The sequence below is a fragment of the Parasteatoda tepidariorum genome, chromosome 2, assembly GCF_982258835.1.
Source record: "Parasteatoda tepidariorum strain Cologne lab strain chromosome 2, Ptep-v5.0, whole genome shotgun sequence".
In the NCBI taxonomy this organism is placed as follows: domain Eukaryota; kingdom Metazoa; phylum Arthropoda; class Arachnida; order Araneae; family Theridiidae; genus Parasteatoda; species Parasteatoda tepidariorum.
The window spans coordinates 127,796,805-127,812,099 of NC_141756.1; the positions used below are offsets into that span (position 1 = coordinate 127,796,805).

Consider the following 15,295-nt stretch of genomic DNA (forward strand, 5'->3'; position numbering starts at 1 on the left):
ATACAGTCGTCCCCACTCAATCGCATAACCCGCTGATACGACTACAATTTAATGGAATCAAATCTTTTTATATGAAACTTCCCCGTTTAAATGATAATTTGTTTATTTTTGAGAAATGTTTCACCAGTTAAAATGGAATTTCCCTTATTTAGTTAAGATAAGGATACAATAGGTCACTTCAATGAAAAATTAATCAAATCTTGCTGCCAGTTATACATTGAAGTAAACAAAGGGGGTTTTACCACTCTTTGACTTGCTTCACTCACATATCATTTCGAATGCAAAAAAGGGATAGAGTGATTTGTCTTACAGGGTGAGTAGCCAAATTATTCAACAAAAAAATAAGCACTCAAAAATATTTTGAAGCACTTTAAAAAAATATCATAATTAGGCAGGGTTGGAAAGTTTTTGACAATTGACGGTTTTACCTTTTCTTAACCGTCATGTCAAAAAAAAACTTTCGGCATTGTTTTTGACAATTGTCAAAAATCATGAAATTTTGAATAATAAAAAACGAATGGCGTTTTCATATGCTACGAACTGACAATAAGTTGAAATAGATTGGGGTTGAATTAATTGTGTAAAACGTTGAATAGAACAATGTGAACTGTGTCTTTTTGCATAATTCGAAGCAAAAATCAACATAGTATAGGAAAAATCTCATTTTGAAAAAGGGAAAATTAGAACTTTTTAAAAACACCCAATGAAAAAAACACCTTTAAGGGCTTTTAAAAATAGAAAATAATCACCTTTAAGCACTTCTTAAAAACGCTAAGCACCCTGTCTTGTGTTCAAGACTTCTGGTCCCCTCCTGATGCACCATTAGCTTTAACAAGAAAAAGTTTCAAAAACCTAACACACTAGTTTACAGAAGTGTTTTTCTGTTAAGTAGAAAAATTGCTTAATCCAGTGAATAATTTTGAGATGGTTGCAAGTTGAGCGCGAAAAGGAAAGATTTAAATTAATCGTGAAAAAACGAAACGATGAATCTTAGAAACAATAAATTAAAAAAAAAAACCCTAACTACAACAATGCATTAATTTGGAATTTCTCAAGTTTCGAAGATTTTTTTAAAAATAAAAAAATTCTAAATATGTTTGAAAACAATACGCACAAGTCATGAAAATTTTAGTAGAAACTGAAAGGGAATATCTGATTTTGATAAATTGACAAATTAAACGGGTATAAAAATAAAAACAGACTTCAATTACAGATTTTTTCGGAAGGGATCAAATAATATTTTAGTACCTACATAATACTTTTTACTAACGTTGATTTATTTTTAGGTAACTTTAAATGACATATATATTTTATGATACTAACACAGATACTATTAAATATAATTGTTTATTGATCATAAAACTGAGTTTATTTAATCAAAACGATGTACTATGCATTAAATACCATTAAAAAGCAAAATTTGCAAAAATTCAGAAATGAATATTGCACACCCCTTTTAATCTAATAACCCGCTTAATTGCATAGATTTGGCTGAAACCGATATTATTCTTTTAAGGGGTTGACTGCATAATATTTTTAAAATATTTTATTTATTTCTAAGTATTAGAAGAGGCAGGGATGAGAGTAGTCAGAAAGTAAAAATGAGGAAATCCGAGAATGAATATATATATACATACAAATATTTGACAAAAAAGTGAAATTTTTAAGTTGTAAACCATATAAATGCCGATGATTAATTTCAAAAATGCGAAAATACAAATCACGATGCATAAGTTTTAAATCGCGCGAACACGAATCCCAATGTCTAATTTTTAAAGCACGTATAAATGCAAAAATCGATGTCTGATATTACAACCGCAAAAACGAATCACGACATTGGATTTTAAGCTCGCATGAACACGAATCGCTACATAGGGATTTAAAAGAGAGCAAATACAAATCGCGTTGTTGGATTTTTAAATCTTATAAATAAGAAACGCAATGTACGATATTTAAATCGCCTGAATAAAAATCGCAACGTTAAACTTTTAAATCAGGTAAATACGAAAATCGATGTTTGATAATAAAATCGCGATTTTAAAAAGCCAATACAAAACACGATATTGGATTTTTAAATCTCGTAAATAAGAATCATAATGTACGATATTTAAATAGCGAAAATAAGATTTTAAAAATAAAAATTTACAAGATTAATTGAATGAGCAAATAAATATTTTCACCGCAAATCCACCTATATATATATATATATTTTTTCCCCGTTTGCTTTCACGCCAGAATACAGGAAGCAGCGACGTCTGAATTACGAAAATACGAGCTATCTGGCGGACGGGTAAAAATACGGAAAATCTTATTTTCTGTGCGTAAAAGCGGAGAAAATAGCCAAAATAAGTAAAAATGTGGAAGGGTTAGCAGCTAGGACGTAGTTTGAATTTTCTGTTTATCTTTAAAAATCGTAAATAAATGTAAAAATCTCATCCCTGTCTCTCATTAATGGTGACACATTAGTTCAAAATCTGCTTTTGAGGACATTTATTTTTTAAAAAAAATATTTAGACATTTTGAATATCTATTATGTCTTACTTCAATGTGACAGAAAACTGATGTAATTATAAGAGAAATGATAAACATTGATTGTCTTTTGTACAATATTGTGAGCAATAAATAACACATTACATAACATACAAACCACTACTTAGATTCCATTAATTTTAAAGTTAAAAACCATTTATGTTACAACAAATAAAAACATCAATATAAAGCATCATCTTCACTCATAGGATCTACTTGAACAAAACTGGAACTAACATGCCGTGCTAGAAGGGTGTGACTTCCTGAGCTCCTCAACCTAAATTAAAAAAATAATGACATTCTTTAAAGCCATTCCTTTCCATGTAACGCATTTAAAAAATCATCCGCAGAAGAAAATTTCTACCAGTATTTGATCCATAAGTTTCGTTGTCTTCTGGATTGGATTCAAAATTACAAGGATTCGGAGTTGAACATTAGCCGTAAACTCAATATTTGCTTCAACGACATTTATAAAATAAAATATTCTCTAAAGATATCTTAGGAATAATGAAAAAAAAAAAAAAAAAAAAAACGCACACGCTAACAACAAAAACTGCTGCTTTGTATTTTTAGATACTGCAGGGGTCTGTTTAGAAGATTCACAAAATTTATTTTCATAAAAACAGACCCTGCACAAATTTGTTTATTTTCATCATTATTGTTTTGTTAATCGAAAAAAAATCCTTCCCGGTGGGGGGGGGGAAGACGGTTCGAAACAAACTAAGTTTTGCTAAGTCTAAATTCCAAATGTAGTATTCTAAGAAAATATTTCATCTTTACAAACATCATGTGCACATTCTTATTAATATTAAATTAAAATTTTTTTTTGTAAATAAATAATTGATCAATTTATATTTATTCATAAATTAATTGATAGAATATCATGTAAATAATAATTAATTTCTGGCAATTTTTTAATTAAAATGTTATTAATGTAAGAATTGTTTAAGTTTACTTAATGCGTAACACATTAAAAGTGATGCATTACTAAGTTGTGTTATTCAAAATATGTCATTATGTGTTTTTTAAAATTATTAAAAGTGGGAGCGATTTTGTTTCCATTATTCGTCCAAAATGAATATTGTGTGTTGAGCAGTATAGGCTAAATACCAAATATTTGTATGCTGTATCTCTCATTTAGTAGCAGCAATTGTTCAGCAGAATCTTGCATCTATTTACAATTTAAAAACTTCTCGAAAAAGTTTTTAGCAATTTTTGCAATAACAGCACCCTATTTGCATAAATTCACAAAAGCAGGACCGTGGTTGAAAGAATGTGACTTAACGCTTATTTTATATTCACAAATTATGATTAGTTTCGTTCACAAAATGTCTGGACAGACCCCTGTACTGTTAACTTCTAGGGAAAACTGGGAATTTTTATTTTAAGCAAAAATTATAAGTGTTGAATATTTAGATTTAAAATTGATATTATTGATAAACAAATTAAAATTGGTGTTTATGACATAAGAAAAGCTTTTAATTTTAATGTTATCTTTTTCTGTAATTTTAATACTAATATGTGCAGTAAAAGTTTCAAAAATTTAGTTTTTTCTCAATTGTTTAGAATTAGTAAAATCTGTAATAATGTTCTAAGTTTTCAAAAGGCAACTAGTAATTTTCAAAAAAATTTAAATAATGGTTTTCCTTTTAACTTCTGTAATATTGATCATAAAAATTTTTGAAAATTATTAGTTTTTCATTTGGTTAAGCAAAATTCAAATCTTGTTCAAATGACGTTACTACTTTCTTAACCTCAGTCTCCTGTTTTTTTTTAACTGCGTGGGATAGCGAGGATGTTTTTATGTTTATTTTATTTCAGTTGTGGTTTGCAGTCGGTTTGGGATACTTAGTTATTGGATTTTTTATTTTTCAAGAAAGCTTCAGTTCTTATTTTTATTTTGTATTTGTCTTGTTTTTATTCTACTGTATTTGCTTCTGTATTTTAAAGGGCATTTTATATTGCATTCTTCTGTGTTTTATTGTGTATTATAAATTCTTTTCCTGGATTATGGCAAAACTTTTGGGGTACAGAGAATGGAATTTTTAGACTTTTGTCTTGCTTTCTCGATAGAAAAAGTTTTGCATTTATGATATCTGAAGCTCGTACCCCCTGACAACATCAGCTTTGGTTGTCAAATTTTCCCAATTTTTTTTCATTTTCACGTTTGTTTAACTCTTCTTGGTTTCACTGCTGCTAAGCACGTTTTTCCATTTGGATTTATGACTATTATCTTTAATTGCTTTTATATTTCGAAATCTTTTCTTAAGATGCTTATATTATTTCTAATTTCTCTATTTGACTTACATGATTATGCATGATGTATCTAAACTTTACGTGTAGCCTAAAAATTGTCGATGGTGAAATCTCCATTATTTTATTTCTCCAATGTTGGCAGGCATGCAACGAACAATAAACGTGCAGTGTGCCAAAACAAATAAAATGGACCACCTTGAATAACTTTTGATCTAATGATAGGATCTTCACGTTTTAAGACTCAATCTTAATGGTCAAGGGGTGACCTCAAATATGCTAATTAATTGGTGCTAACGATATTTTAACTTACGAAATCCGATACAAAAATATACTTTCTCTGAATAAACATCTCTTTTTCACCGGATTCGGATTTAAAAAAGTCATACATTCAAAATTCGATTTCTCAGTAAGTCATAACTTTTCAACAGAATTCACTCAAATTTTGTATTTTACCATGTAAAATTTCATCCTTCAGAATGGTATAAAAAAATTGTTTATCTTACAATTCAACCATTTTTTCGACTATTATTTTCAATTTCCTTAAAGAGTTCATAATACATGGCAAAATAAGCAAAAAGTAAAATTAATATTATGGAATTCAAACTATGAGGATCCTATTTCCCAAATTGTGACTACCCTCTATATTTTGGGAGTTAGAAATCCTAATCTTTAAAAAAAAAAAAGTATATTTATTCAGAAAAAGTCAGTTTTTGTGCTTGATTTCGTAAATTAAAAAATTGTCTGCACATTTGAGGTCACTCTCTCGAACCATTCAGATTGAGCCCTATTGTGTGCAGATCCATTCATTAGATCAAAAGTTATACTTAAAAAATCAGGACAAACAAGCATAATACATTCATCACAAAAATCAGGAAAACTATGAAAATCTTGCTTTTATTTTCATCATTCGAGTCTTGAGAATGAGTACTATTTTTCAGCACTTGGAACATGTTGATAAATTTTTTGAAGCAAATAAATGTTTTACATTATCAAGCATAATCAATCTTTTCTTTAAAGGAGATATAAATAAGTTAATTAGTTAAGAAAGAAATATTAGTACTAACCACAACTTCTCCTGTAGTAATCTTCTTCAAACTATAAGAATTATAGAACCAAAGCCATAGGAGCAAGAAAAGAAAAAGTGTTAAGATAAAAAATTTATTAGTCCCAAAGAAAAGGAAACAAAATTTTGTTTAAAATAATACAGTAGAACTCTATTCAACGTTTGATTTTCTGACATATTCATTCATATAAATGTAAGATGGCAAAAAAAATAAATAAATAAAATAATGAAGACTATTTTGTGTGCGATGAATTTTTAATCTAAGACTTTTACATTTAAATGTTGCATTATGCGGTGAGAAGCATCAAGTTTAATAAAAGATGTCTCTAAATGTATGCAAGATTTGAATAAAAGAAGTTTTTTTTTTTCTCGTTCACCTAATAGGGTGCCCCTGAAAGAGTAGCCAACATATCTGCCCAACTACCTAAATTGACAAATTTCAACCCAGGTAGGCATTAGAAAAAAAAGCATTAAGGATAGGATAGAATAGCAAATGACCTCCATCACATCACTTTAATAACACACCCACACTCTGTTTAAAAAAAGTTTCCACGACTATTTTGCATAAACGTGGATGCAGTGTTGAATCTTTCAGAGGAATGAGTGGGCTTGTTGATATACACCTTTGACTTCAAATAATCCAATAATATTAAATTTCACCAACTCAAATCATCAAAACACATGCCTTATGCAGTAAATAGATTGTTTCTTGGGCATTCAAGGATGAAAATGTGTTGTTTTTAATTGTAGCAATGCATTGTGCAAACTTAACTATCGGCTGCTTTACTGTTTTCTTTATCCTGTTGCCATTTAGTTGCTTTTTTTGGAGCAACAATAAATAATTTTATATTTAATTCAAATCTTGCATACATTTTAGGACACCAATTATTATGTATAAATAATTTACTGCAAGTTTTATTTAAAAAGATTTATTTATTTCCAAGAGATGAGAAAAAATGGCATTTGAAAAAGGTTTAATTCAATAAAATTACTTTACTGTAAATGAAAAAAAAATATTACCTAATTATAATTATAAAAATAGAGAGTTAGATAGCAAACCTTATTACAGGTACCATTTGATTCTTTATTTATGTGTCATGGCATAAGGTTTGAACAATCTATACCACATTTGAAAAGGACATATAAAAGCTTCATACCCCGTGGAAGAGTCAAAGCGACATTGTCACAGAACGTTGCAGAGTTCTTGCAGAAAAATATTGTTTTGAAAAGTAAAAAAACAAAACAAACATTACTTTTCTTTTCACATAATTTTTTTCAACATAAATTGCTGAATTGTTTCTTTTTTATTTTTTTTCTCCATTGTGATGCAGTGAGCTGTCAAATTTTCTGGATTGAATTGCTAATAAAACCATATGAAACACACTTTTCTTTTCTACAGTAATGTACACATAATATTTGAATCATGCATTCAGATAATCACTCTCTGAGAAGCTTAAATTACACTGATAGTATCGTTAATTGATATAATGTTTTGATTGTATTTTTGGATTTATTGATATTGATTTTCACGGGGATTTTAAATATCCCAATGTATTTCGAACAATCTGGAAAATTCAAATCAAGCATTTACTTTTTAAGGCAATAATTCTATAGAATTTTTGGCAGTTATTACTATTGATTTCGCCATAGTTTTTGAATTGGATACTTTTTTTTATAAAATATAATTTATTACTGCAGCTCTACTTCGGAACACGCATTCGAGGAGTCCGATTCGTGTGATTTCGTCGTCTATCTTTTGATCGGCAATTGCTACTACAGATTTCATGATTTTTAACTATTTTTTTTATTGTGATGATTATTTACAAAAGGTGAAGAAGGAAGTAATTTGAGCTTCCCCCTCCTCCCCAACAAAATGCGAGAATATCAACCATAATATTAGAATAAGAAATTATTTCATGTTCAATTAAAAAAATTAGTTTTTTTTTCTTCTTTTGTAAACACAGTCCTTTTGTTATATTAAATTAGTAACATATATTTTTGTTATTATTAAAAGTATCTTTCAGAAAGATATTAGTGCTACAGAGATTTGTCGCAGATAGCTCGAAAAAATTCTGCTACAGGGGCTTCATACAGTGGTGGCCTGATTTCATCGCAAATAGCAGTTAAGATAAGAAAATGAACAAAAAAAAAAAATGTTTCTGAAGATGTCAGATAACCAGGGTTCTACTATCATTATGAGATATAGGATAAATACCTAGTTTGCAGATGTTCTACTTGCACTTGTAGACCTTCAACTTGCTCCGTGAGCTCATCATTTGTACGTTGAAGCTTCCTTATGTTATTTGAGGCACTATCCACCTGAAAACATAATTATCATTATTATGAGTGTAGATTTTTTTCTACATGCAATCGAGCAGCGGTAGCAGAAACACCAATTAAAATTACTTTATACCGTATTGCATTGATAAAGGATTCAATCAAGACAAGAGTTTAATGTAAACAGAACCGTGTAATATACATGAATGCCATTCATGGAAAATTTCTGACCATTGCAGAATTTTTTTTCACAATTACTAAAAGAGAAAAGAATTTGCATCTCAAAAAAAAAAAAAAATTTTTTTTTTTTTTTTTGGTCTTTTTCAAATATAAGAGGAAAAGATTTTCTCTTAGCGCTTTCTCCTACCAATGTAAACGCCATTTAAAATTACATTAATATGATTTAAAATCACACATTGCGTAATGATTCGTGCTTAAGTTACATAAAAATTATACATTGGAATTTGTATTAACCACTTCCCTGATAATCCTGAGTTAACACAGGTATATTGTAAATATTTATTATCCCGAGAAAACACGGGTGGGGCAGAACATTTCGTTTTATTACGCTTTTATTTAGCCTGAAGCAAAAAAATAAAATAAAATAAGGTAATCTGCTGTTATTGGAAGCTTGCCAAGTTTTGTTTGGGAGTTTTTCTGTTGGATTGTGGGACTGCACGCGTGATTTGTATATATGATGACTGCTGAATTCATAACACTTCACTGGCGTTTAGAAAGTATAACTTTCTGTTGTCTCCCTTATTTTGAATACCATCATACAAAGACTAATATTTAACTTTTTCAAGAGAAAAATTATAATTGCTCATAAAAAAATTAAAATTCCAGCTAAAAACTTGCGTATTATGTTTTGTTTGTATTTATTAATAAAATAAAAAAAATATGTTGATTTTTTGAATTCCCCCCCCCCTCAAAAAAAATTGGTAAGGAAAGAGGTTAACACAATTTTAAAACCAAACATTGGTATTCGAATTCACCCGTTTCTATCAAAATCAAACATCGAGATTCGTATTCACGTGATTTTAAATCTAAATGTCGTCATTTGCACTTGTGTGATTTAACAATCACGCATCGAGATTCATATTAACGCAATTTAAATAAATAAATATAATCAATATTTTTATTAAAATGTTGCTAGCATTCTGCAGATAAATGCTTACTCCATGCACCTTTTTCTAGTTAAGTTCCATGTATTTTTTCATTAAAGTGTTTTTGCATTTAGAACATTAACATTTTATACAAACAAACATCGAATAACAAACATTATATTAACAAAAAACATCGAATCATATTTTTGATTTCTATTTCCAGCTTATATGGTTTCTTACCTAACTCATCCCTGCTGTATAAATCAATATAAAAGTTTTATAAAAATTAAACATTTAAAAAAAAAAGAAAAAAGATCTGAGATTTTCAAATTTTGCCAAATTGAGGTGCCGACGAAAGGGTTGAAACCACTCACGAGAGTTAATCGATGTGAGCAGAAAATGTTTCATTTTTATCTAAGTCTGAGTAGAAATGAATAACTATTCCATTGGTTGTTTCTTTAAAACTTACATTATTTACTTAAATATTAATAGGAATAATTTGAAAAAAAAAAAAAAAATTCAATTTTTTATAAGACAGAGTAGCACTCTTAACTGTACTCAAACATCTTTTTAAGATGTAGACATGTCTAAAGTTTGCAATAAAAAGCATCAACGATGTAAAACTGAAGGAACACATTTACGCAGATCAATTTTTAGAAATGATATGGGGAAAATTTTGACACGATTATTAGAATCAATCGAAAGAGTGTGAAGGGAGAAAATTGGGAATATCAGAAAATTTAAATTACATGTATTCTCTCAAACAGAAGAGAAAGTTAAAAAGATTAATTTCATAATTCAAATTTTCATAATTCAAAATGCGATAGGTTTACAAATTATGCCTTAATGTCAGGAATTTTTCTCAGCTACTCGACAAAGTCAGAAAAATCAATAAAATTGGAGGAAGCTATTTGGGTTATATAATGTTGAAAAGTTCTTTCCTTCATTACTGAAGCAGAAAGAAGTTTTTACCAATTAAGTTAAGTCTGTGTGCAAATGTGACATTAAACCATAAAATTAATGAGGAATACAACCAGTTCTTTGAAACTACTGATAACATTTCACAATTTAAAACATTTAAAAAGTATAAAAAAAACCTTAAAAATTACTAAAATATTGCAACGCCAAAACAGTATTTTTAATACAATATCGTAAAAAGGACACAGCTGTAGCTATTTTTAACAATACCTTTTTTTCTTCATTTTATATTAATTGTCGCTTTAGTTTGTACAAAGTTGTTGGAAAATTTATTTTTAAAAAAGTAAATTGTATAATTATTAATATAATTATTTGTTGAATTACATAATCTATGTTTTCATTAAAGATTATCCAATCCTAAAACACTAAAATTTATTTAATGTTTAATTCAATTTATTCAATACACTTTATATCTTATTCAGTATGTTTGCATTCTTGAATATTATTTAAAACTTAACACTTAAACCTTTGCTTTCATTTACTGTTTATTGTTAAGCCTGTGATAGTAAAAAAGTGTAGTAAAAAATACCACGCGGACATCGAGACATCATTTTCTCGTAATTCTTATTTGTTAGAAAACTATTGCAAACTTAGGTGCTTTTTAAAAAAATTGATCTCTTACAAGATTTTCCTTTTATTAACTCGTGCTTGGCTTAAGTAACAATAAAAAAATAAGAGTGATAGATTAGATATATAAAACTTTTAAAAGGCTCCATTTTAACTCTTACATAATATAAGTGTTTATCATTCTTAAATTATATTTATTTCTGCTTATTGTGTCCCATATTCTAAATTTTAAATATTTTTTTTCAAGTATGGTTGATTATATTTCAAAACTAGATAATCACTCATTTTTAGCCAATTAACAAAATTTCAATAATTATAAATAAAATTATCCTCTTTTTGAAGAAAAAATAATACGTATAAAGAATGCGTGAATGAATATGTTAAATAACACTAATTATAACAAACACATTATTACCTCATCTTCAGCAGATGCCAATTCTTTTTTCAGTTCCTCGATTCTTCCCCTCAATTTCTTGACTTCTGCTTCATACTGCTCTGATCGACGAATGGCATGTGCAAGCTCTGTCGATTTATCCTGAAGAACTTTTTTTAATTTTGTGTGTGCATGTTTCAGATCAGCTAATTCCTGAAAAATAAATAGGAAATAAAAATATACTATGTATGAGTTTCATTATTATCTGATCAATTAAAAGAAAAATGGAGAAAAATTAGATTACCTTGCATTTATAATAAAACTATTTTTTTATCTTTCAAAATCTGCTTTCGAACCACCATAGTTTCAATCTGTAGTGTGTCTACCACTACAAAAATACAATTCCAATTCACTAGTATGTATAAGACATGTTAACTCGATTTTATGGTCGTGTACCTTTTCACAGATGAAGGTTGACATTATCTAAAACAACTATCGCTCCACATTGGTGATCTTCGGATGTGATGTGAACAAATGAATGTGGTGTTTCTGTTATTGACATTTGAATGTGGGGTTAGTTGTTATCGACCATGTCAACCTTCATCTATGAAACGGTACCCGACCATAAAATCGACTTAACGTGTCTTATACATACTAGTGAATTGGAATTGTATTTTTGTAGTGGTAGACACACTACAGTATACCCCCACCAGAATTATATATGTAATAGAATTCGGTGAACGTATACCACTAGCTGATTCATTGCTGTTTTGTGAGAAGCTGGGAGAGTTGTATTAAGATCACCGTACTTTTGCTGATTGTGCGAGCTGTATTAAGTTCACAGTCGTGGTTACTAATGCATTGGCTATAAGCAGTCGAGTATATGCAGGCTGACGTTGTGCGTGATCGAGACTGAGTAGCACTAGGAGGTGGATAATGTCAACTGTTCAATGTGGACCATCAATCAAAGTGAGCGTTACATCGAGATAGGCGTGTTCATATTGAAGTGGGAGTTTCTGTCAAGGTGGCCATGTCACTTCACGTCTGAAGGTCATCAAATGTGGGGATGGTAGTTATTGCTAGTGCAAGGCAATTTTAAAATGCTAACAGCAATGCTATTTATTAAAATTTTTTTAAAAAGTTCTTTAGTAGAATAGTATTAGATCTTGGGGCAAATGACTGCCAATTGTCATATTCCATGAGAATCACCCGTATGCCAATCACTCCACCGACGCTGTCGAGAATGCATTGCTACTGGTGGAAGCAATTTTGAACATTAAACATTATTAATGTCCAACAATGCTTTCAATCCTTTCGTCTCTTATTGTTTCTGTCTTACTGCATCACTTGCGCCCCCTACATTCTTATACAATAAATTATTATTACAATGTCCTTAAAGTTTGTACCATGAATTCGAGACCACCCTGTATATTTCAGGAGATGCTATAACCAGGTTTCATTGCAGGGCTTAAAATCTTTAACTTAGACGAATTTTTATAATCAATTCCTTTCCCATAGAAACTTCTAAGTCAAAATACAAATTTATTATAAATTGAACAATTTTAAAAATGCAAATTCAAATCCAGAATCATTTTATAGTTGAGAAGAAGCAAATGAGCAATAACTGGGAGAGAGGATCAAACATTTAGATGTTTCATCGTCTTCGAGGAAAAGAAATGTAAATAGGTAGAGGTTCATTTTTGATAATTTCTTAAGACTAGAACACTAATATAAACCTGAAGCAATGTTTTATGTTCTAATATATTTAAAAAAAATTTCCAGAACAAATTTTATTGGCATGAAATAACTTGAATGTTTCTTTCTTTTAAATTTAGCTAATCATAATAAGTTTTTATATGATAATGCAGCCCTTAAGTGTTTTATCGCTCAAAGTCACTTTGTCATCTAAGAAGAAAAGAGTTACTATTGTTTATTAATTGATCAACCAGCAAGTATTTTAGTAAATACAATAGCATTCAGACTTTCACATTTGATTTTATATTTGATAGACATTCTTGGTGCAAAATTAATTTTATTTAAAAGTCATAATGATTATAATTTTGACTGTAGCAGAATTTTTTTGACCTATCTGTGACAAAACTCTCTAGCACTAGTATCTTTCTGCAAGTATCTGTTTACAAAAAAAAAAACTATACTTTTTTTAAATTGAATGTGTAATATTTTCTTATTCTAATATTATGGGTTATAATCTCGCATTTTGTTGGGGGAGGGGGCACATATTATTTATTTATTTGAATTTTGTAAATAATGACCAAAAATATCGACGACGAAATCATGTAAATTGGACTCCTCAAATGCGCATTTCTAAGGAGATAAGGGTTGTTGTAATAAATAATATTGTATAAAAATTATCGGACTTAAAAACTATGGAGGAATCAATAGCAATAACTTCCAAAAATTCGATAGAATTATTTCCTTAAAAAATAAATGCTCATATGCACGATTCGAATTTTCCATATTGCTTGAAATATATTGGGAATTTTAAAAACCAATTGAAAATCAATATCAATAACTACCGAAAATACAACTGAAACATTACATCGATTTACGATAGTATCGGTGTAAATTGTGCGCGTCAAAAAGTGATTATCTAAATGCATGATTCAAATATTTTATGTGTAAATTCCATAAAAAATTTTTCAAAAGAAAAATCCTTCTGCAAGAACTCTGTAAATGTCACTGTGATTCTGTCATGGGGTTGACATACAAAATATTATTTAAAAATTTTGAGTTGAACATTAATAGGTTATGAACATAAAATGAGCTTTTACTTTATTTTTTTCATATAGTTCAACTTGAAGTGCTTTCACATCAAAATCAGATGCCATAGTCATCTGTTTAGTTTTCCTCTCTAATCTTTCATTTAAGTCTTCGATTTGCGTTCTCAATTTTTTATTTTCTCGTTCAAGGCTCAGCTTCTCTGTTTCCAAACGTTCTCTCCTCCCCCACTCGGCTGCATTTTCTCCCTGAAGTCTCTCCAGCTAACAAAATAAATTTGGTAATTAACATAGAGAACAATTGAAAAGCACATTTATAGACATAACAAAAAAACACTTTCAATAACAATTATCTTTCAAGAATGACTAAATTATTTTAAACAATATTGTAAAGAGTCATATGGAGATGGTTTCTAATGAGGTAAATCGGGTTTGAATCCCAGCAATGGCTTGTTGATAAGCACCCGACTCACACAGACGGAAAATATTCTATGTGGTAGACGGATCATGGGTTAGAGTCCCCTTGCTATTAAGCTAACTGTGGAAGATTTTTGTGATTTTTCTTTTCATGTAACACAAAAGCGGGTTAGTTTCCCCAAAAAGTCCTCGAAGGCAAATTTCTCCAAATACTTGATCCAAGAGTTTCCTTGTCTTCTAGATTGGGTTCAAAATTACAAAGCTACGGAGTTGAACATTAGTAGGCGTAAACCCAAAATTGGGTCAGATGTTCAACGACGCTTATAAAATGAAATAAAATTGTATTTTAAAAGCCGTGTTGGCTTAGAAGATAGAGTGCTACCCCCACAGTGAGGTGTACTGGGTTCAAATCCCCCAGTGGTAGACGGATCAAGGGTTAGAGTCCCCTTGCCGTCAGGCTAACCTTGGCAAGTTTTCACAGTTTTCTTCTTCATGAAACGCAAATGAGGGTTAGTTCCGTCAGAAAGTCTTCCACAAAGGCAAATTTCTCTCGATACTTGATCTAGGAGTTCCCTTGTCTTCTGGATTCGGTGCGAAATTAGAAGGCTATGGAGTTGGCTGCAAGAATTGACAAAATTCAATGCACGGCAATCAGCTGCGTAATCTTCAAATGAGACTGCCATCAGGTAGAGATTATTATTGTAAAAATTAAGCTTATTCCAACAAGTATTTAACACAATTTACAACTATTAAATAAAATAAAATTAAACACAAAAACATTATACTTTTAAAATTAATTTCAATTTTATACATTCATCCAAAAAGGAGAAACAAACACATACATAAAGAAATTGTAGGGAAAGGAGAAACTTCATTTTAAAATAAAAGAGATGAATATAATTTCAATTTATGTAGTTCTGATTTGTTCAAATGAAACTAATTGTCCTACCATCATAAGTATTTTGCAGACAAATAACTAGAAAAATATCAT

General features: G+C 29.4%; 1 protein-coding gene across 4 annotated transcripts in view; it reads right to left on the reverse strand.

Moving 5' to 3' along the window:
• Window positions 1-631: 631 nt before the first annotated feature.
• LOC107442958 (coiled-coil domain-containing protein 102A) overlaps window positions 632-15,295 on the reverse strand; it is a 43,431-nt gene continuing 28,767 nt past the window's right edge. For 3 of the 4 annotated variants that reach the window (XM_087158374.1, XM_087158376.1, XM_087158375.1), the window contains 4 exons: window positions 13,942-14,151; window positions 11,192-11,362; window positions 8,064-8,167; window positions 632-2,806 (listed from right to left, as the gene is read on the reverse strand). In XM_087158374.1, the coding sequence (XP_087014500.1) occupies window positions 2,710-2,806; window positions 8,064-8,167; window positions 11,192-11,362; window positions 13,942-14,151 (582 nt within the window). In that variant the 3' untranslated portion in view covers window positions 632-2,709. Of the gene's footprint in view, window positions 2,807-5,849; window positions 5,881-8,063; window positions 8,168-11,191; window positions 11,363-13,941; window positions 14,152-15,295 lie in introns of all 4 variants that reach the window. The other variant, XM_087158377.1, reaches the window with a different exon arrangement.